Raw genomic sequence first — 23,911 nt, 5'->3', positions numbered from 1 at the left:
TTGTGATGCATAGTAGTATTGTTGTTGCTGATTGTGACCACTAGGAGATGCTACACTGCCACACACTCATCATTGCAGTGCAGTCAATCAGTCAGTATTTCTAGGGATGTGCTGCCAGAGTGAATACTTCATAATTAATAATTCCTATCAGTAAAAAAAAGTTCATATTTACATTCATCTATTCACCATCCAAATACCACAAAGTGGTATTCAATTTTAAAAAGTTTAAAGTACCATGAAGCACTGAGAGATATTGTGGAATACATATCATTTTCATCTATAAATATGTAGAACTGTAACTTCTATTTTGGTGAATATAAGGCATCATAAACTTTTCACACTGTCATATTTACGTCTGTGTATTTTTACATTTAGGCTGTGAGTTCTTTGGACACAATTAAAGAATACTGGTCAAATTATGCTCTGGCATACACAAATAAATTGACTTCATCACGTATTACTGGAGCCGTCCAAAACCGAGAATGCTCTTTGGTCTCACAAGAGTTTTAAATAAAGATATTTACATAATAATAACACTTTCCAGCTGAGAAGCCGTACAGGGTGAACAAAGTAACACAGACGTTTTCTATTTGAAAAACACACCTCCCTATTTATTCATGAGTTACACAAGATACATCATACAGTATATACAAAATCTCAACATTAAAATATCAAAAAGAGATATAATAATACAAATATTTATCTTTCTTTCTATAAAAACCTTTCTAAAAAAAAAAAAAAAAAAAAATCTTATTATAAAATAGGCCAGCTTCTTTAGACTAGCTCAAGTTAGCTATTAGGTGTTTCTTCTTGTGAAAGGTGATATTTATAAATCGGGGTGTGAGGTTATTTTTGAAGGAGCTGCATGTGCCAAGCATGTATAGGTTACGTAAACTAATGCCTCCGTGTCTGTAAAAGTATGCAGTATGTGCAAGGACCTTTGTGTGCATACATGTGTCAAACAGGTTTTGAGGGGACACATTTTGTCATGCATCTTCCTTCTGCATCCACGACAATTTATAAAAATCACTTTCATCTCAAACATTAATTAACTGTCCAGAACTCTGCAACACTCAGATGTCAGTCTTCCCCTTATTGACATTAAAATACACCCAGAGGAGTGTGCACTGTAATACTAAGGGGCTGCACAGGTTAAGGCAGCAAGTCTTTCATTTCCACAATTTAACTTGACAAACACAAGAATCCTTCAAGGAGATGCTCGAGAAGATGCAGCACCATTTCTCCGTCCAGCAGTAATAACATGAGAGTCCCAGTGTTTTGTTATACTGGCAGTATCTGTGGGTTACTGGAGTTTCATACAGCTGTGTGGTACGCATTCAGCCTGTTCCTCCAGCTCGGGGCAGGGGACGCCGGCGTTGGCCGGCCGCAAGAGGATGTAACGCGTGCGGTGGCGGACACCACCTCTGGAGCAGGGGCCGAGACACAAACCCCAGGACGACCAGAGAGACGTTTCACAGTCCAACGGTGTCGCTGAATCGAGATAGAAAGAGATGTGAGATAAATATAGAATAAAGACTTCATAAGTACAAATTTCTGCAGAAACAAGAGTTGTTTCTATCAGCAAGTGATTGTGTGTGTGAGTAGAACTGTTTAAAGCTTCAGTAGGCAGTATATATTTTTGGCATCATCGGGCAAAAATTCCATAATAACCTTTCAGCATATTGTAATTCAGGTGTTCTGAGAGATAACTAGATTTCTGCTCCTCCTCATGGCTCTGTTTACAGGTCACAGGTCATTTCAGAGAGAGAGAGCGTTCCTATTGGCTGTGCTCTGATCATGTGACCGGAACTTGGCGTCCCTTCATCAGATTTCACAATGACGACGGCGTCACAAACTTTCTCATTTTACAGCTAAACCGTGCACTACAAGATGATTCTGAAAACATCTGAGGAGAGAAATAGGCATTAACGTAACAGAATATTGATTCATATTTGATCAGCGCTGCTTAGTTTGACCGTTTGGTCGGAGTTCGCGAGTGATTGACAGCCGGCTCTCATAGACGGCAGCTGGACAGCAGACCTCAGATCAGTTCTTACTGCTTGTTTTCCTCCAGTCTGTGAAATCTTGCAGATGCCGTTAGGAGCACCGGAGGACACAGAGGCACATGATTTTGTTCAGGTTACCTGTTTCATGTTCTACTGTCACGATAAAGCGACCGTTTTATAAAAATACTTTTTTTAATCATATTTGCTCCAATCTCGCCTACTTCAGGCTTTAATGTTTTTTCTGAGAAAATCCAACGCATGTGATGTCATGCGCGCTCGCAAGTGTCTTAACTCTCATCAGTTCTGTTTAAGGGCTAACAGTGTGCAACCATAGCTAACGTTCGGTTGGAAATGGAGTCTGCTAACGCCAACAAATGTCCCGCCTCCACCACAACTCAGACTCCGACACAAACTCCACGGAAGCACAAAAAAAACCAAAGTTATAAACAGGAATGTGAGCGACGTCGGGGGAAAACTGAGATCAACGTCAGCCGGGCGTTTGATTCATGGAGGGACTTTCGTCTGGTTTTGGGGATCAAAACGGACCCCGAGCTGGAAAAAAATCCTATTGGACAGGTAAGCTCACATTACTGCCAAGCATGTGAAATATATAGTGATATTGTTGTTTTAGCTGTCAATCACGTTCAGTCTCTTGTGTGTCGCCTCACTGTTTAGACCGATGCTCGCTCGCGTCTACATAGTGCGAGCACGAGCGTGAGCAACAAGATGCCGACTGTCGTTGGCTGATTCTTACATAAAGCCCCTTTAAAGCTGTGAATATAATGTGAGGAAGAGTCAGAAGGTCTCCACTTTGAGGTTGGAAGTGAAGAGGATGAGGATGAGCATGGTTGCTTTCTAACTAACCTCACCGCTCACCGCTCGTCACTGATGTCGGGAGTCCCATGGTCTTACCTGAGAAGCGCCGGGGACTGATGGAGTTTGGCAGAATATGATTGGACATCGGGGTTTGACGGTCAGACGATCTGCTCTGTTGAGTGATCCGTATGCTGGCTATTGGCGGAAGGTCCTTTAAACGTGGATAGTAGAAGGAGTTGGCTGGATGGTTTGGCATCTCAGATGTGATCTGGAGAAGAACATTTGGGCATAATTCATCAGGAGAGCCAGCAGGTTCTCAACTAAAAGTTCAAATATAACACTAAGCCCACTTTAAAACATATGCTGGGAAAGTATAGATTTATTATGTAAGAGAGGCCCTTTATACTTAAATCATTTCAGGTCAGGCATGAGGGCCGCCAAGCAATCATTTAAGTGGAGACAGCTCAGATTGACGTCCCATTCCCCCATGCTGCTGCTAACCTATTTTAAGAATAAGACGACCTCGAATCGAGTCAATGTACGAACCGATGATCGTTTTTGTACTTGTGAACAAGTGCTCACCTTTGTAATGTTTTCTGGGGGGCTGGAGGGGAAGTTGGGAGAAGAGAAGGTGAATCCGCTGTCTGTCCCCGCATCATAAGGCTGGAGGTCGACGGTCACTTCCTGTTTCCACCGGCCGCCCTCGCAGAGGTTTACGCTGTCCACGCCGACGAACCAGTCCGGGCTGGGGATCATCTTCACCATCAGGGACAACTGTCGGTCAGAGAGAGAGAATGCAGTTAGAACAATAACAAAGCAGAATTACACAATTATGTACTCCTTTATAGACCATAATGACATGACGAGATCAATTATTTATTAATCAATCAAGTCGATGGCTCATAAAATGTAAGCATGACTAAAACAACATTGACATAGTGTTCAACTTCACTCAACCCTGCACTGATACGCCACACCTGCTTCCTCTACATGTAACTGGAAGTGTTGTATTTTCTACGTGTTAGATGTAGAGTCAGATGTCGCTCGATAGTACAGCGCACCTCACCATTGCAGCTTCACTCAACACCACACCTGCTCCTACACGTGACTAAGTTAATTTTGTTATATCAGGTGTAGTGTTGGTGTGGCACAGGCGATCACCTATAATGGGATAGAGCAGGGGTCGGCAACCTTTACTATCAAAAGAGCCATTTTAGACAAAGAAGAAAAAAACAAAATCTGTCTGGAGCCGCAAAACATTTGAGCATTGTGATGAAGGTAACACAGTTAATAGTCTAAGTATATAGTATATAAGTCTAATGCAGTGAGGGCCAAAGAGCAAAAGTACTACGGAGTATTAGGGCCACATTGAGAGAAAAAACATCTGAGATTTCCAGAATAAAGTCATAATATTACGAGAAAAAAGGTAAAAATATTACCAGAATAAAGTCCTAACTTAGCAAGAAAAAAAGTCGTAATATTGCTTTAATAAAGTCATAACTTTACAAGAAAAAAAAGAAAATAACACTTAAAATTACTACTTTATAATATTATGACTTTATTCTCGAAATCTCAGATTTATTTTTTTCCTCAATGTGGCCCTAATACTCGTCGTACTGTCGTACCGTCGTACCATAGACCCACAACAATGATAAATAAAAATGAAAATGTAAACAAAAAACATATTCATTTCCATTTTTATAAATCCACAGGGAGCCTCTGGAGAGGAGCTAAAGAGACGCATGTGGCTCCGGAGCTGCAGGTTGCTGACCCCTGGTATAGACCTAAATGAGACACACATCGCCTACGCCACAAATGAAACTACAAAGAAAATGCAGTGAAATACTTAATTCCCAAGGAGACAAAAGTAACAGTTTTGATTCATTTTTCTGGCTCCAATCAAAAGTCTAACTGCAGCACTCTGGATGAGTAGAAAAGCAGTAGAAACAACAACAACTTGATTACCTCACCACAATATCATGTGTTACGCTGCCCCCTGTCTGTTGATATTATGTTGTGTGTAGAATAAATTAGATTAAAGGAAAGGGAATAAATTAGTAAAATACACACAAACACTGTTGAACGTCAGGGTTTATAAACTTTGTAGGGACTGCCTGCGTGCACCCGCTCAGTTTGCTGTGCAGGGTTAGACTGTGTCTCCTGTGTGATGGATGTTTCCTGAGAGCTGGTGACCTCATACAGGAAGTGGCCTGGGGGTCAGCACACGCTGAGGTGGCAGACGTCCAGAAAACAGCGCATTTGAAAAACGCCTCCTCACTTGCAGGCCTGAAATTTGAGGACCTGGGCTGAGCTGCTGAGGCTCGGGGTTGGGATGGGTGGGCTTGGAGAGCGCTTTGGACGGAGTCAACCAGAGCGCTGGCTAGAAGTGTGCTGGAACAGAGATCAAACCAGTTCACCAGGAAGACCAGAACCACTCGGGACAGGAGGCAGGCAGGTAGTGTCAGCCTGACACATGGGGTCTGTTTGCTCGTGACGCACGGCAAGAAACAGAGAAACCAAATCAGAAGCAGCTCTGTTGCTTTTCAGAATCCTCCCCTGATCCCCTCCTTCCTTCCTTCCTTCCTTTCCTCCCTCCTCTGCTAACATCCCTCCCTCCTCTTGTCCTTTTCAGGCTCCTCTCAAACAGCGTTTTTTCCAAGAAGTCCCGTCCTGCTATATCCATTGGGCCACTCAGCAAGGATGTTGTCTACTAAAGGGCTATCCCCCGTCACCGTTTTGATCAGGCCATGGTGGTTTGCAAATATACAGGCCAGGAAGTATCTCTGGAACACAGACGGTAACTCAAAGCTCCCATGATCCCTCGCACTTTTTCTCCATCACAGCAAATCTTCTGCAGAGCCCCGGAGAGAAGGAGTCGACCTAAAAAACATGCAACTCAGTCCAGTATCGCAAGCACTTAATGCTCAATTGTTGTTGTTGTTCCACAGTTTGTGGTGCCACTGATACCCTTTAAAGGTGTTAAATCCAATATTCAGAGCACATCTAGTGCCTCCACACAGCTCTCATCATGGCAACAAAGTTGTCGTTGCAACCTAGAGCAGGGGTCGGCAACCTTTACTATCAAAAGAGACATTTTAGGCAAAATTTAAAAAAAAAAAATCTGTCTGGAGCCGCAAAACATTTGAGCATTGTGATGAAGGTAACACAGTTTATAGTCTAAGTATATAGCATATAAGTCTAATGCAGTGAGGGCCAAAGTGTAAATGTTCTACGTAGTATTAGGGCCACAATGAGGGGAAAAAAATTTGAGATTTCCAGAATAAAGTCATAATTTTACGAGAAAAAAAGTCGTAATATTACGAGAATAAAGTCATAACTTAACGAAAAAAAAGGTTGTTATATTACGAGAATAAAGTCATAACTTAACGAGAAAAAAAAATTAAAATGTAAACACGTCATTTACCGTGTATTTGTTGCGTGTGTTTTCATGACAAAACGTAGCTTGGAGACCTCAACATGTACTAAAGGCACGCGCAGCAGGCCCGGCGATGTCAACAAAGCACAGAGAAGCTCAGATTACAACACACACACAGAGGGAGAGACACTTCATTCTCTGCTCAGGTAGACATTACTCCTCCATATCTTTACATAGCGTTAATGCTCTGGATATCCTAGAGAGAACCTTTCTAAGAATAATGCCAGTTGAATCCTGAGTGGTGATTATTTGTCCGTGATCTGTCTGTTTCGAATTACACATGTAACAGCAATAGCAGGAGGCTCATGAATATGGAGATGGGAATCATATGTGTTTGGGATTTTTGGGGCATTGCGTCTGAATGTTTTGGTTTTGTGGGGAAGAGAGAAAGGATGGGATTTATATACGAGTTGGCGAGAGAGAGAGAAACAGACAGACAGAGAAGCAGAATAACAGATGAAGCTGTCGACAGACTCACATTAATTCAGTCTGTCGTTGTCACGTTCAAAACAAACACATAATAGTCTGGTTCCCTGCTTGTTTTTTCGTCGCTCTGTCCACTGATCTAAAAACAGACGGATACCATTTGAGAGCAGCCACAGACATCATGTACCAAGATGACAAGCTGTTAAGCTGCTGTCCATGACAAGTGCTTACCGAAGATGCCCTCCGACGGGGTTGTTTATTATTTTTAAGGGCCTCCGGGTTCAGGCAGTGGAATAACCAATAAACAAATGTAGGTCACCAGACTTTTAGACAGGCATACGCCAATTTCTAAAAACCCCAGTGAATGTCCGCCCCTCTTCTTCACCTCTTTCGCCCTCGTTCATCAGGAAAGGATCACTTTATTTCTAGTTTTAACTCTGTGAATAGTATGACACATTTTTCTATTCCTACCTCAAATCCTTTGCGTTTGTTTTGAGCCCTAGGACCAAAATTTAGCGAGTCCAACCATGACCTTTGCCCCCAACCTCACTCACTATTCAGCTAGCAGTGGAGCTCTGTAGTCCAGCGATGAGCCCTCAGCCCAGCAGTCCACATTCACCAGTCAACCTTAAATATGAGGTCATATGAGGCTTCAGCACATAACCCCACGTAACGCGACATAATGTGATTTTTAGAGATATAATCTCTTGGTGCCTTCAAATGGGGTCGTGTTTACCGTGTTCATGAGAAGAGTCCATATGAACGCCCCCCTCTTGTGGTATTCACGACCTAGCATGTGGAAAGTTTCTGAAAGCTCAGAGTTCCCGAGTTGTGACGTGTTTGTTGACGTTGTCAGAAATGGCGGAGGCCATGGAAGCTAATTTTTTGGTGCATAATAAGTTAATATATTGTAATTTTAGTCGTATATTGTAATTCTTTGTTATCGTATAATATGTCTGAGGAAAATGTTGATATTCCCAACGGCCTCATCTTTTTCCTCTGTCATTGCATTTCCTGCATTATGTTACCCGCTTGCTAGCTTGCTAAATTGTTAGCCTCTGCGTCTTCTAGACGCCGACAGTAACGTTAAGATTGCAGTTGGATCTTCTCATCTAACTCTCGGTAATAAAGTAAATAAACATATTCCCCAAATTGTCAACCTACAGAGTGCTGCAGCATTTTAGCACTTCCAGTTCCCTCGTATTGAAGTCAATGTTTTTTACCTCCGCCAAGGCCAAAGGCCTAGGAAGGAGTTTATGTTTTCCCGACGTTGGTTTGTTTGTTGGTTTGTCTGTTAGCAGGATAACTCCAAAAGTCCGCGATGAATTTGAATGTAATTTTTTGGAGGGGTTGGGTGTGGCACAATGAACAATCCATTAGATTATTTTTAATAACTCTGGTCAGCCTGTGCATTAACACCACAGGCTTTAAGACATGCGCAGTGTAACTGATGACGCGTTCATGACGCGTCACCCTGCCTCTTTCCTTCTGCCTGCAGAGAGAGGGACAGAAAGAGAGCGGGGAGGGGGGAGGGGGGGGGACACACCTGTAGATTCGGCTTTTTTCTGTGAAAAACAGAAAACTCTGTGAAAATACAGTTGAGTTCGACCAAAGCACACTTGATTGTTGGAAACAATCGACGACGGTTTAGGCGAGTTTTATTTTGTTTCTGTCCAACTCGACCGCCTTACAGCCTCCTTGTGTATACTCGCGTTCGTGCGACCGTGGTTGTAGTTCATTTATAGCCTAACGTTAGGTTTTTACTTTGATTGCATTTCAAAAATCATAAAAGTGGTGTTCATTTGTGAAGATTATTTTGTTGAATAAAACGTTTAAGTATCATAAATGTTTGTTTGCCACAGAGTTTATTTTCTGCAACAATTCCAAACCCAATGGAAAAATCCCATTGGCTTTTTGTCAAGGAGCCAGAGCGATGCTAACTTCCTGGTTGGCCTACAAAAATCTGTCATCCTTGCACCACCCTTCATCCAGGGCCCCTTGTCCCGAGCTCACAGAGTTCAGTGGGACAGGCAGCAGACAGAGAGCAGACCGCGCAGGATGGATGTGGGCGTTTGTGGCTGCGGGGCTTCAGCACTTGGGCTAAACATAGTCTGATTGGATAGTGGAAAGAAGTGGTGTAGTGTTTGGTCAGAGCGGATGGACGACGTTATGGGGAGGCCCGGGTCACCAGATGACGGATTTAGTCAAACAGACGGTTTGTGTGACTTACTGCGTCTGAGCATGTGTTTGCTTTTGTGAATGAGTTATTTGCTTTAAGTGTTATTTGTGCCTACCAGGGAGCCCCGGGGATGCACGAGCAACTCCGTGGAGCTGTGCCCGATGCCGTTAGGGATGCCGGCCGTTCGGTACATGGCGCCGACCGCGCGTCTCTTCCTGGCCTCCTTGGCCTCCTTCATCAGCTCCACCGTCACCCCGACTTCGGCGAAGCTCTGCACCCCTGCACTGGCCATAGCACCCTCCCTCCACAACCGAAAATGGCGATTATGGCTGACCGCTAAAGGGGAGAAACACAAGAAAGAGGAGAAGACAGGAGTAAGATGCTTATTCACTGGAATGCATATCAATGTCAGTGAAGTACCACAGAGCCTCAGCCAGACGGTGAGATCATTTCCACCACGGAGTCTGAGTGTATTTCTACGGCTGCCTCCTACATCCTGTAATTAAACAGACAATTCTGCAGGAATTGCCCACACATGCATGGTTATAGTTTCATCTTTTCTCCATCTATCACTGATAAAAAACCACAACGCAAGCTGGAGCTGCCAGGCGACCGGTCAGGATCTCGGAGTTTATAACTATTTTGAAATCCCTTTTTTCATCCCCGTCGGGCCGACAGAACTGTTTGCTTCACTTTCTCCTATTTAGTTCTGGTTATCAAAGAAATCTGTTGAGAATCAAGAGACTGATTTAGGTTAAACTGTTTGCACCGCAGGTTCTGGAGCTGCGTATTGAAACCCACAGAGAGCCACCGGCCCGGGCCAGTGGTTTTAAGGGCAGAGTAAGGTTAGCCAGAAACACGCTGACAAATGCTTCGATGGTTCTGCCTTACCTCACTTTGCAGAGCTGCGTACACACACACACAACGGTGCATTTTAAACTTAAACACTCTTGACACATGTATTAACACAAACTGAGCCACACACACACACACACACACACAACCTGCCCAGCACACTTCACACACTATCTTGTTTCTCCCCTGAACTGCCATTACTTACGCACTTAATTGCATTTCCATCCTAACAAATTTCCCACAAGCGTCAGGACCTTGAAACCCGATAACACGTCACGTTTAAGCCCCACCAAGAAGTTAAAGCCCACTTCCCGCCCTTGTGTTTTTTTTCTTTGGCCATGACAAACTCCATTCCCCTGTGGCGGTGTCCTTGGTCCCTCGACCCCAAGTCTCCATGGTAAAGCAACACAAAACCACCGCAGGCTTCCCCAAAACCTCTCGATAGCTTTATGCCTTTCTTTGTGACAAACTCAATTTCCAACGTTCGTTTTGTCCCCTACCAGCAGACTGTCAGCTCACTGAGGCCCCTTGTGTTTTTCTTCTCATTGTGTTCCCATTCCTGGTGGGAGGGGGTGTTGCTGGGGACATTAAAAGCCATTATGGGTATGTCAGAATCTCCGGTGCCTGTCTCTATATGGAGTAAGTAGCCCATCATCCTCTGGCAGGGCAGCAGGGCACCAGTGGGAGAGCTGGAAACCAGACAAAGCCACGGCCGCCACAGACAGTGATGCACAAGAGCAGTCCAGCACACACACACACACACACACACACATGTACAAACATCTGCCATCCATCCCATGCTCTTGAAAAAAAAAGCAGAACAGAGAGGCCTGAATCGCTTCTTCTTCTCCTCCTCCTGGCTCCGAGGTAAGCGGTCTGACCCCACCACACCCCGACAATCATCACCCACCTTCACCAACCCCCGAAAACCACCACTCCAGTGTTTTACCGCCAACACTGTGGTAAACCAGCAGAAATGTGGGAAGGAGTGTAAAGGGGGTTGAAGAAGAAATAGAGAAATATAAAGATATGGCTGGACAGAAGTTGGAGAAAAAAAAATAAAAAACACCCCATCTGGTAGCATTTAGTCTTTCTTATTGCTCTCTGCCTCTTGCTGCTTTGCTCATTAACATCACTCACCCCTGCGTCTGTGTGCAGACATGTACGCTGACAATGAGGCTCTAAACCTCTGACACATGATGGAGAGCCAAACGTCTGCCTTTAGTTGAAGCTACGTGTCCCCTTCATCTTACTGTGGTCACCATTTCTGTCCCTGGTTCGTCACACAGAAACTATGCGTGGGTATATTTAAGGTCAAACATAACCTCTGACTACGGATGCTCATTTTGAAAACATTTCTTAACCAATAACCGACCCTCGTTAACCGATTATTAACCGTTAACTGACAAGATTTGTGCCTTGCATGCAGCGGTGTACCAGCTGCAGTGTAGGAGCACAACAGATATTGGTTGACGGGAGTCCCCAGTTCACCGTCTGGGAGCGTTAACTTAGCAGCTACGATGCTGCGTGTAGTGTCGCGGACATGCAGCCACTTTCCCAGTAAAAGTCTCCACCGCACATTTAGTTTAGTTTAGCAGGTTGTCAGCTGTGTGTTTGCCCGGCGTAACTTTAGCGAGTGTCCAACAAACAGTGTGTGCATTTGTGCTACGTTAGCAGCTCTAGCATTGCCGGAGGCTTCGCGCTCGCCGCCGCACACGTAGTCTGCGTAACCTTAGCGAGTTTCCAACAGACCGTGTGTGTGTTGGCGGTGAGTGTGAGGTTGTTGGTGGCGTTATAGCTGTGAACGTAGGTGTAGCAGTGTGTGTGCAGTTTATTTATCGGTGAATAAATGCTACGAAACTACAACTCCTCCGCTCAAGCAAGACCGGAGCCGACTTCCTGTATCCTGCAGCTCCGGCTCCGTCTCTTAAGGTGGGCTGTTAAGGTGGTCCAGCTTTTCTCCTTAAAGAGAGGAGCCGCTCCTCTGAGCCGCTCAGCTTTTGAGTTAATTATTAACATTTCTTTTAACCGTTTTAACCGATAGCGTTAATCGGTTAAAATGCTTAATGTCGGTTAACGGTTAAACGGTTAATTATGGACATCCCTACCTCTGACTCCTCGCTGCTGTTGCGAGTCTGAAATAATAGTTCAATGGATTATCAGGTGGTTAGAGTCTTTCTCACCTATGAGTTTGGACCACTGTGCAGGGGGTCGGAACAGTGGATACTGCTTGGGGAAGGCCTGCGGGCTCCAGTGACCTGTAAAGACCAGGATGTAGGACGCGGGACCCTTGGCCGTGCATTCGGTCCCATTAAGCGGTCGCAGAGGCCCGGCGAAAGTGAGGCAAAGCTTCAGGAGCACAACGAGTAGCTGCTGCAGCCAGCCGCAGGTCAGGTGCTCTGATGACATCATCTGAAAGAAATGGAAGAAATGAGTTGTGAGAGAGAGCTGCTGAAGAAGTCTGTCAGAAGTACTTTGACATGTAACTGCAAGCAAATGAAAGGATCTTAAACATGAACATAAAGGAAAACCAAACCCAGACATTCATATCACAACACATCCATTTCATCTAAGAACAAAGCTGATTGAACTCCTTTGACCCTGGGAGGGCCGATCTGTGGCTACACGGCGAAACGGTTAACATTCAACGCCGTCACGGTAATGTCTGCCGTGGCATCCGTGTTGTTTTATTTTAGGGCCGGCTCGCTGCTGTGAACAGAAGCCGGTTTAAAATAAAACACTCGATGCAAAATCCTGTCTGCTCCGCTGCTCTACTGACCTCACCGACTGACCATCCGCTGACCACCGACTGCTGACTCAGACTCACCATATTAAGAGAGAGGCAGCGAGGGGAGGAGGGCACGAGCATTACGGTTGCTAAAAAACATTACAGCCTTATACATGTCATCGTGTAGGCCTGAGGAGCGTTGCCTGATAACACTGCTGCAGGAGATGAATGTAAATCGGAGCCCTGCTACTTTTCTCCTCTCTGCACCCTTTACCTCTAAAACATGGTCCTCTTTCTAACTTCCATGGTGGAGAGGAGGTTGTGTTGCTCTGTCTCTGTTTGGCATGGAGCGGATATTGTGTGGCTCTGGCTCTATCTATTTGGCGTGGAGAGGAGGTTGTGTTGCTCTAGCTCCATCTGTTCCATCTGTGGAGAGGAGGTTGTGTTTTTCTGGCTCTATCTGTTTTAGCATGAAGAAGAGGTTGTGTTGCTCTGGCTCTGTCTCTTTTGGCATGGAGAGAAGGTCGTGTTGCTCTGGCTCTATCTGTTTTGGCATAGAGAGGAGGTTGTGTTGCTCTGACTCTATCTGTTTTAGCGTGAAGAGGAGGTTGTGTTGCTCTGACTGTCTGTTTTGGCATGTAGAGGAGGTTGTGTTGCTCTGGCTCTATCTGTTTTAGCGTGGAGAGGAGGCTGTGTTGCTCTGGCTCTGTCTTTTTTGGTGTGGAGAGGATGTTGTGTTGCCCTGGCTCTATCTGTTTTAGCGTGGAGGGGAGGTTGTGTTGCTCTGGCTCTGTCTGTTTTGGCATGGAGAGGATGTCATGTTGCTCTAGCTCTATTTGGCGTGGAGAAGAGGTCGTGTTGCTCTGACTATCTGTTTTGGCATGGAGAGGAAGTTGTGTTGCTCTAGCTCTATCTGTTTTAGCGTGGAGAGGAGGCTGTGTTGCTCTGGCTCTGTCTGTTTTGGTGTGGAGAGGATGTTGTGTTGCTCTGACTCTATCTGTTTTAGTGTGGAGGGGAGGTTGTGTTGCTCTGGCTCTGTCTGTTTTGGCATGGAGAGGAGGTTGTGTTGCTCTGGCTCTATCTATTTGGCGTGGAGAGGAGGTCATGTTGCTCTGGCTCTATCTGTTTTGGCGTGGAGAGGAGGTCGTGTTGCTCTGGGTCTATCTGTTTTGGCGTGGAGAGGAGGTTGTGTTGCTCTAGCTTCATCTGTTTTGGCGTAGAGAGGAGGTCATGTTGCTCTGGCTCTGTCTGTTTTGGCATGGAGAGAAGGTTGTGTTGCTCTGGCTCTGTTTTGGCATGGAGAGGAGGTCCTGTTGCACTCACTCTATCTGTTTTGGCGTGGAGAGGAGGTTGTGTTGCTCTGGCTCTATCTGTTTGAGCGTTGAGAGGAGGTTGTGTTGCTCTGGCTCTATCTGTTTGGCGACGCCCAGAAGCTGCTTGACATCCTCCTGGATCCACCTTCACACATATGCTTCACATTATATGTATTATTTTTTGTCTATGGATTGTCTATGTTGTATTTTCATTACGTTGTTACTCTGAACACACGTCTGTCCGTCCTGGAAGGGGGATCCCTCCTCTTCTTGAGGTTTATTCCATTTTTTCTTTTTCCCTGTTAAAGTTTTTTTTTTAAGGCAAATTTGTGATTTGGGGCTATACAAATAAAATTGACTTGACTTTGAACAAGCATCCTCCACATCCTCCACATCCTCATCCTGTCTCTGCTCTCCAACGGCCGAAACGGACAAACCACTCTATTGTGTGTGAGAATCTGCAACAAACGCTCCATCTTAATTTATTCCAGACTTGCGTTTTTTAAGGGGCTGCATTCAAAATAGCGAGCTGTTAAAAATTTCCATGGAAACCACCAGATGTAATTTGGCACCGGGGTGACAGTTTTTTATTGTTTCTATAAAAAGAAATTCTCATGAATAAAAAGACGTGATATAATGCGAGTGATATGTCTGTCCAATTTGCAGCTCTGAGGACGTTTTCCGTGAATAAATACTAAATGCATCAAAGAAAGTGATGCTATTTCTTTCTTCCTATTTCATTGGTTTTTAAACTTTGAGATGAGCGTTTATGACTTGATGACAGATTTATTTCTCTGTATTTGTTCGCGGGCTGCAGCCTTTTGTGTGGCGTTTCAGTGGGTTACTAGACTATAACTAAACCTCCAAGCAGCTGCAGAATGCAGACAGTTAAATTTGGGCAAGTGCACAAACACACACACACACCACCACCACCAGACGCACATAACACTCATGTCCAGCTGCACATTGTCCCTGAAGTCTATTTCCAGAGGTCAGATAGTATTACTCCGCCAATATATAGCTGCAAAACTCCCAACTCTGACACGTTTTTCTGACCACAGCCTTACATGTCACACTGACTGTTTTATCAATTCCCCGTCTCCATTAAACGTATATTAACCACCGCGCAGACTTAACAGCCGGCCCGTAAAAATACCACAAGTATAGAGAGACACACTTTGATCTCACTGCTCAGTCATCTGATCATCTCACTGGCTGCGACTCCGCTGCTCCGCGGGGAGGCAGATGAAGCTCCAGGTTGAGATGCTTAGCTGTGCAACTACTTCCAAAAAAGTAACTTTCTGCCTTTTTTTTTCCAGTTTTGACGCTTGTGATTGATTTCTGTGTGCTCGGGGTTGATGGAAGTTCACCACATGGAGGTTTTTCACATCAGTGTGTGATCCTTTTTAACTGCTGCGGTCCCCGTCTGCTCCGTCCTCTTATGTTTTGGTACAGAAAAGGAGGTCAGTCCTGTCACTGCAAAGTTCACACACACATTCCAGATGAGGAAGATCAGCATTTTAAAACTGCACAGCGAGTGATGAGATGCACGCGCTCAACGTGATCTTGAAATGATTTTGTTTCTGTTAGTGGCTTGTTATGTGATCTCTGTTGCTATAACAACCATTAAATCAGATGATCAGATTCTGCACTTGGCTCAGTAAACCCTTCGACCTTCCCTCTGAACTTGTCACTGTAACACACTATAGAGACATTTCTTGAATTCCCAACACTGACACACTGAACTTCACCAGTTAGTGCTCCCACACAGACCTGCTACCAGCTGATGTCTGCATGCTATTTACTGATGCCACACGCTTATTTTCAGTCGACATGGGAGTTTACACTCAAACCACCACGGACCTTCTCTCATCACAGACAGACACACGCAGCAGTTTTTTCAGTCACAATAAAACGAGGGGATGTGGCGTGGAGCCAAACGTGGCTGCTGCCGCGCCATGGGCACCTTTTCCCTGTGTAATTACAGCAGACTCATGCAGAGATAATACACGCATTCATCTCGGCTCATATACACACAGGCACGCAGGTATGCACGCACAAGCACAGATTTGTGCACACAGCGGGAGGTATGTTCATTTTTAACAAGGGGGATGGCGGGGAGGTAATTTTTGCTGTTTTCCCTAAGATTTTTTCCCAAGATTCAGGAGGGGTTTCTGCTGAGAAAAGACACTTTTAATACACTCCTGTATAATGTTCACCTTCAGACAGATAAGACACACATGTATGCATCACAACAGGAGGTCAGAAACTTGACTTTTTTTCTCGTGCAGGCGGAGGAAATCATGACCGTGAACACAGCGGTGCAGGAAAGTGAGGAGGGCATGCAGATTTTGGTCTCCTGAATTACTTAACTAGAGCCACAATTTCAGCAGGAAAGACCAATGTGCATGGAATATGCATGAACGTATATTGTATAGAAATTGCACCAATGAAGGGGAGGCAACTGCCGATACAAACACATGCAAAAAATCAATAAAGATGAAGTGTGAATTTAGTCGCAATAGATTTGTGTTCAGGGTTATGATGAGCAAAAAAAAGGATGCAATTCTAACAAAAAAAACAGATATACTTGCAACATTATTCTTGCATGAGAACAAATAAAATTAGTTGTGGGAAAATACTTTTTTGAGGTACAATTTTGTGCTTTACTTGAGTATTTCCATTGGTGGAATAGCAACTAAGTACATTAACTCAAGTACTGTACTTGTACTTTATCTGAGTGTTTTCATTTTATGCTACTTTATACTTCTACTACGCTACATCTCTGAGGTAAATATTGTACTTTTTTTACCCCACTTCATTTATTTGGCAACTTTAGTTACAAGTTACTTTGCAGATTTTGATTAATCAAAATATGATGTATTATTGTAGATTGAATTACACAGCAGTAGTATATAAATTAGCCACACCTTTATCAGCTGCAACATTAAAGTGATGAACACATTAATGCTTCAATAATATAATATATATTATTCTGAAATGGGACATTCTGCACAATGAGTGCTTTTACTTTTGGCACTTTAAGTATATTTTTTACTTTTACTTGAGTACAATTTTGAATGCATTGTAGTATTACTACTTTTACTTAACTAAAACATCTTCTTCCACCACTGAGTTTTTCTAAATTATGCCACTTTATACTTCTGCTCCGCTACATCTCAGAGGAAAATACTGTACTTTTTTACACAACACTGACGAATAAGATTCTACACATTAAAAACATTATATTTCTGAAACATTGTCATAGATTAAACCACTCAAACATATACAAGAAGTTAAAACCGCCTCCTCGAACTGCTGCAAAATTGAAATGCTGCTCACATGTTAATGCATCAGTCTTAACAAAATTCACAGTAAATTGCATAAATAGTAACTTTTACTTTTGATAGTTTATGTATGTGTTGCTTGCAATAATTATATATATTACACTTTTTAAATTCTATACTTTAACACTTTGAATGCATCACTTGTATTTGTGATGGAGTACCTTTGACTGAACCTTTCCTGCATGCATTTACTCAAAAAAATACCACTTTCCCCAGATAAAGAAACAAGCTTATGTCTAAAAACAGCATTCACACTTGCATGTGTCCTCTCAGAGTGAGGTTAGGGAGGATGAATGGAGTCTCAGTGAGTGTCCTACCTGTGTTGGGTCAGTCAGTCAGTCAGTCAGTCAGTGACAGAGAGAGGAGCTGCTGCAGAAACACTTCTTCTCTTCCTCTGCACTGTAAACCGGCTGCAGCCTTATCAGCCTTTATCCCTCTATCCTCAGTCTGTATCTCCTTTCTCTCCTCCTCCCCTCTCTCTCTCTCATTGTATCTCCTCATATTACCTCTCTTTCTCTCGCTGCCTCTCTCTCTTTCTCCTCCCCTCCTCCTCTCGTCTCCCCCTACCTCTCCTTGTATGGAGAGGCAGTTAACAGCCTCCGCTGTCCCCTCTCTTCTCTATCTTTCTCTCTCTAGTCTTTCTGTGTAAACTCAGCAACCCTCAATGCTGACAAGGTAATCAACACCACATTGGCCTCTCTTAACCACTCAGCATTGTGTATTTTCTTACCCCCGTTTCTTCTGAGCACGCTGTCAGAGTTGAAGGGGTGTGGGTTGCAGAGTAATGGCAGTAAAATAGAGGAAGAAGTGAGGAATAGGGCTTACGCACAGACAGAACCTGGATAACAGAAGCAGGCTTTTCTACTGATTGGAGAATCGAGGGGTTTCAAATGGTTGCCGTCTTTTTCCCCTTCCAAGTATTTCTGACCTGTGGCAGATCCAGCTGTGATCTCAACCGAGGAACCCCTTTTCTTGTGTGTGTGTGTGTGTGTGTGTGTGTGTGTGTCAGAGACGTGTGGTCACCAGTTCCCACAGCTGGTACACACATGGACAACCACGGAGGTTTATATGTCAAGTGTGTGTGACAGAGAGTGTGAAATCTATACATATCATACTATGTCTTTTTTTATGACTTTTGTTGACATACTATACTATGACTTTATTACTCCTTCGACATACTATACTATGACTTTATTACTTTTTTCGACATACTTTACTGTGACTTTATTACTTTTTTCGACATACTATACTGTGACTTTATTACTCCTCCGACATACTATACTGTGACTTTATTACTCCTCCGACATACTATACTATGACTTTATTACTCCTCCGACATACTATACTATGACTTTATTACTCCTTCGACATGCTATACTGTGACTTTATTACTCCTCCGACATACTATACTGTGACTTTATTACTCCTTCGACATACTATACTATGACTTTATTACTCCTTCGACATGCTATACTGTGACTTTATTACTCCTTCGACATACTATACTGTGACTTTATTACTCCTTCGACATGCTATACTGTGACTTTATTACTCCTTCGACATGCTATACTATGACTTTATTACTCCTTCGACATGCTATACTATGACTTTATTACTCCTTCGACATGCTATACTATGACTTTATTACTCCTTCGACATACTATACTATGACTTTATTACTCCTTCGACATGCTATACTATGACTTTATTACTCCTTCGACATACTATACTATGACTTTATTACTCCTTCGACATGCTATACTATGACTTTATTACTCCTTCGACATGCTATACTGTGACTTTATTACTCCTTCGACATGCTATACTATGACTTTATTACTCCTTCGACATGCTATACTATGACTTTATTACTCCTTCGACATACTATACTATGACTTTATTACTCCTTCGACATACTATACTATGACTTTTTTATTACTTTTTTTTCGACATACTATACTATGACTTTTTTTTATTCTGCATGGCTGTAAAACAACAAAGCCGTCATCGAACAATCTACTTCACAGTCACACACAGCCTGAGATCTGCACCATCAACTCGACTTGGCTGACATCAGCCAGACCCAAAAGACAACTCTGCGATTGGACGACCGCAGACCTTTAAAAACTACTCGGCCACGTCACTGTATGGCTCGCCTGCGAACCTTCCAGGAACGAGGGGAGAGACAAAGAGGAGCAAGAGGAAGGAGGAGGAAGAGGAGTGGGGTTTAGTTAGATGTGGATCAGGTAACAATTTGGACTTTCTGTGTCCTGCAGTCATGAACAATCAGATGGACAATTACGCCCGTTTGTTTGATCCTCTCCACTCCTCTGTGTTTCCAAAACAGTTACTCAGTCCTCTCATCTGTCTGTCTGTCTGCCTTCCTGCCTGTCTGCCTGTCTGTCTGTCTGTCTGCCTGCCTGTCTGTCTGTCTGTCTGTCTGTCTGTCTATTTGTCTGCCTGCCTGCCTGTCTCTGTATAGTTGAAACTAGGTTACAGGAAAAACCCAGACTTCCCTGCTGCTGCCCGCTGATTAATGACAGTGAGCTCAGCATCCAGATTGACTCACTCATTGACACACTGTCAGATACACAGGTATGTGTGTGCGTGCGTGTGTGTGTGTGTGTGTGCATGTGTGTGTGTGTGTGTGTGTGTGTATTAGGACACCAGATACAGCGGTAGAAAAGCTGCAGGTTGCCTGAACTGACGCAAATCTCCAAGATAGCTGAACGTTTTCTTCCTGTCAACCACGTGCTCACGTCAATGTCACGCGAGCCAAGCGAGTGAAGCAATGAGAGGAAAACTATGAGCTAATCACAGAGCGTTGGGCCGGGGCCATACTAGCTCCAGTCTAGTCTCCGCTTCACCGCCGCAAACCCTCCAGACCCCTCAGACAAGACAGATAGACACCAGGAAAAGAGCAGCATTACCAACAGATGGATAATATTGACTTGAGTATTGTGTTACAATGTTATTGAAGAAGGGTACCGGAAAAAATGAATACAGATATTTTAATGTGGTTGGTTAGTTGCCCTTTAATATTTCAAAGGATAAGACTGACGTATTCAATCGTTTTTTTATTGTCAACAAATTCCATGTAAAGACCAAATTCTTTCCAAAGATGGAAATCTTTAAAGTTGCAGTAGGCAGTATATGTTTTTGGCATCATTAGGCAAAAATTCCATAATAACCTTTCAGCAAGATTAGACCTCTACACCTCCTCATGGCTGTTTTCAGGCTTTAAAAAATCTATTGGCTGAGCTCCGGTCATGTGACTGGTACTTGGCGTTCTTCACCAGATTTCACAATGGCGGCGGCATCACAAACGTTCTCATTTTACAGCTAAACCGTGCACTACAAGATGATTCTGAAAACATCTGAGGAGAGAAATAGGCATTAACGTAACAGAATATTGATTAATATTTGATCAGCGCTGCCTAGTTTAACCGTTTGGTCGGAGTTGGCGAGTGATTGACAGCCGGCTCTCATAGACGGCAGCTGGACAGCAGACCTCAGATCAGCTCTTATTGCTTGTTTTCCTCCGGTCTGTGAAATCTTGCAGATGCCGTTAGGAGCACCGGAGGACACCGGAGGGACATGATTTTTTTTTTTCAGTTTACCTGTTTCATGTACTTCTGTCACGATATAGCGACCGTTTTATAAAAAATAACTATTTTTGAATCATATTTGCTCCAATCTCACCTACTTCAGTTTAAAGGTGCAGTGTGTAGGATTTGGCGGCATCTAGTGGTGTGGTTGCAGATTGCTACAAACTGAGTACCCCTCCGCTAACTCCTCCATTTCAAAAACTGAAATTACATGAGCCGCCGAGTGCAAAATCGTGGTAACGCCGTTCGCCTCGCTCAGAGGTCATCCTTATCAAAATACCACTACTTTAGGAGCAACGGAAGTCAGATGGCGGCTGGCGGTACCGCGGTTTTGCACTCTGCGGCTCACGTTACCGCAGTTTCACAAGTGTGTCGGAGGACTACGGTGGCCTTCAGGTAACGTAAAAACGTGAAAGGCTCTCTCTAGAGTCAGTGTTTGGTTTGTCCGTTCTGGGCTACTGTAGAAACATGGCGTGCTACATGAAGAGAACCACCTCCCTATGTAGATATGAAGGGCTCATTCTAAGCTAATGAAAACACAACAATTATTAGTTTCAGGTGATTATACACTAATGAAACATAGTTATGAATATTATATTCCATTTCTGCAAATAGATCCCCGAAATGTAACACACTGTTCCTTTAAACAAGTCTGTACAAGATGCACTTCAGTATCTCTTAAAAAGGAAACCACGGCTGGTGCAGTCTGACGGTGATGCAATATCGGAATCATTCAGTGGCTGGAAAAAATATATTTAATCATTCCAAAGACAACCAAAGGCAAATATTTATCCACTCTGCTTTGGGTGCGATCCCTCCAAGTGGGATAGGTCATCTGTCTTGAGACTAATTCATCACACAGACCGACATGTATGCACACAAGAATGCACATGTACTAAATTTCTCTCTCACGTACGCATCCTGATCTATCAAACTGCTCGTCTTTCTTCACATCAAGGCTCAAAACAATTTATGTTCTTTGGACCTCAGTTAAATTACATTGCATGACTTTTGACCCACTTTGAGTTGTTGTCTTGTTTTTTTGTGACCAACTCACCAAAACAAATGGAGGTAAGCAGGATGACACATTTTACAGAGCAGTTTATGGTCACTGACACAGCGGCAGCACGGGAAGCAGTATTCCCATTTAACTGGTTTGTCCACTGTGTTCCCAGAAACTGAAGGAATCTGTGAGGCGTTCAAGGCTCCACTCCCCATCCTCCTCCTCCTCTTGAACTAAACAAACAAATAAAAAAATCTGGCTGCACAGCATGGGAGCTGCCAGCGGTGATGTATGGCTGCTGGGAGAGGTGGATGATGCTCCTCTGCACTTTGTTGCGCAATCTCAAGTGGGATTTTAGGAAGTGTGTTTGAAGTGTGAGTGAATCAGGTCTGTTAAAACACTGCTGGGCCTCCTTCAACTTCTCACACTTGAATACACATGCTGTTGTGTAATATGCCTGTCGCTCACAGCACAGTATGTAAAAGTATGCATGCTGGTTCCCAGAATCCATCATGACATAACTGTAAAGAATTGTATTTATATTATTAACTATAAGGCAAAATCACTTCAATTCAAGTCAAGTCAGGAGGAAGTCTTGTTAGGAGGATGAACATATGGTATAAAAAGCATATTAATAACCTGACATTGTTCACATTGTTCACCTTACACACCACATGATAAAATATAGACTGTCCTTAACAAGGAAGAAACCAAAGTTATTTACCTACATTAAAAGGGGAACTCCATCGTTTTAAGTCTGTTTACAGGTCTTGGGGATCACTACTGCATATGTGAAAAAGGTTTGAAAATGAAAAAGCCTTGGGTGAGGCTGCTGGCAGCTCCAGGCTACATAAGCCACAACTAGCATAACCAAACTGCTGGGGGTGGAGTTGCATTGTGGGTAATGTAGGCACCTGACAAGAAAGAAGAGTGCATGGAATAAAAAAAAAAAAGTACTATAAGTTAAAATATACAAAGTATACTTTCATTAACTAAAAAGCAGAAATGCTCACAAGTCAGTTTTTGCAGGTCTTCAATGTATTGTCATGAAATTTGGTGCTGACATTCATGTCCTCTTCAAAATGAATTGTAATAACTTTGATGATCCCCTCACATTTCATGTAGCACCATCATCAGGTCACAGTTGTTCAATAAATGTCCAATAAAACTAATGACTTTCCCATCAGCCTCAGCTGTACTTTTTTTTTTTTTATTGAACAAATTCAAATTTACAAACAACATGGCTCATAGATCATTGCATTAGAGTAAAAGGACAAGCTGCATACAGAACAGGAACAGATAAAATATGTAAAATTATACATGAAAACAATAATAAATTAAATTAAGGGCTATAGGGCTGTACCTGTAATTCATATTCTTCTATTATACTAAGAAGTTTTAATGCATTTTTGTTTTTCATGACTTTAAGGGCTTTATGTAAGAAAGACACTCAGAATGAAACACATTAAACTTATAGGTTTCACTTTCATATACTTGGATTTGTGCAAATACAATTTTCCAAGAATGAGAATGTTATTCACCAGAAAGTAATCTTTGTTAATGTTTATGACAAGTCCATAAACAATGTCCTTAATTTCGGACATTTTTCAGATCTTTTTTTTCGGACATTTTTTTAGATCTTTTTTTCGGATATTTTTTCAGACAGTTTTCAGATATTTTTTTTCAGACATTTTTCAAACTTTTTTTTCAGACATTTTTCAGATTTTTTTTTTCAGACTTTTTTTTCGGACATTTTTCTGGATGTTTTTTGTTCGGATATTTTTTTTGATCTTTTTTTTCAGACTTTTTTTGTCCGACATTTTTTCAGATATTTTTTTTCAGACTTTATTTTCAGACCTTTTGTCTGAAAGAAAAGTCTGAAAAAAAATCTCTGAAAAATGTCTGAAAAAAAATCTCTGAAAAAAAATCTCTGAAAAAAAATCTCTGAAAAATCTCTGAAAAAAATCTCTGAAAAAAATCTCTGAAAAAATGTCTGGAAAAAAATCTCTAAAAAAATGTCCGATGAAAAATATCTGAAAAATGTCCGAAAAAAAAGATCTGAAAAATGTCTGAAAAAAAAGTCTGAAAAAATGTCCGACTAAAAAAATCTGAAACAAAATATCTGAAAAATGTCCGAAAAAAAATCTCTGAAAAATGTCCGAAAAAAAATATCTAAAAGAATGTCTGAAAAATG

At 42.8% G+C, this 23,911-nt stretch overlaps 1 protein-coding gene across 4 annotated transcripts; it reads right to left on the bottom strand.

Moving 5' to 3' along the window:
- Window positions 1–713: 713 nt before the first annotated feature.
- Window positions 714–22,767, bottom strand: spon2a (spondin 2a, extracellular matrix protein). 4 transcript variants are annotated; one of them, XM_037779272.1, is made up of 6 exons: window positions 22,442–22,767; window positions 11,902–12,130; window positions 8,979–9,199; window positions 3,405–3,596; window positions 2,919–3,090; window positions 714–1,491 (listed from the first exon to the last, which is right to left on the bottom strand). In XM_037779272.1, the coding sequence occupies exons 2-6, from the start codon at window positions 12,128–12,130 to the stop codon at window positions 1,304–1,306; spliced, it is 1,002 nt and encodes a 333-aa protein (XP_037635200.1). In that variant the 5' UTR covers window positions 22,442–22,767; the 3' UTR covers window positions 714–1,303. The 4 variants fall into 4 exon arrangements, with proteins under 4 accessions (XP_037635200.1, XP_037635199.1, XP_037635198.1 ...); XM_037779271.1 differs by having other exon boundaries at window positions 22,446–22,766; XM_037779270.1 differs by lacking the exon at window positions 22,442–22,767 and adding an exon at window positions 17,424–17,588.
- Window positions 22,768–23,911: the final 1,144 nt, after the last annotated feature.

The sequence above is a fragment of the Sebastes umbrosus genome, chromosome 9, assembly GCF_015220745.1.
Source record: "Sebastes umbrosus isolate fSebUmb1 chromosome 9, fSebUmb1.pri, whole genome shotgun sequence".
NCBI classification, from domain to species: Eukaryota; Metazoa; Chordata; class Actinopteri; order Perciformes; family Sebastidae; genus Sebastes; species Sebastes umbrosus.
This window is presented reverse-complemented; position numbering and strand designations above follow the sequence as displayed.

Excerpts from the sequence above, each read along its gene's own strand:
- spon2a (XM_037779272.1), bottom strand. The coding sequence starts at position 12,130 with ATGATGTCATCAGAGCACCTGACCTGCGGCTGGCTGCAGCAGCTACTC. Across the intron at positions 9,200-11,901 it reads ACAGTGGTCCAAACTCATAG|CGGTCAGCCATAATCGCCAT; the intron begins GTGAGAAAGACT and ends TCTCCCCTTTAG. Across the intron at positions 3,091-3,404 it reads CCCCAGAAAACATTACAAAG|ATCACATCTGAGATGCCAAA; the intron begins GTGAGCACTTGT and ends GTTCTTCTCCAG.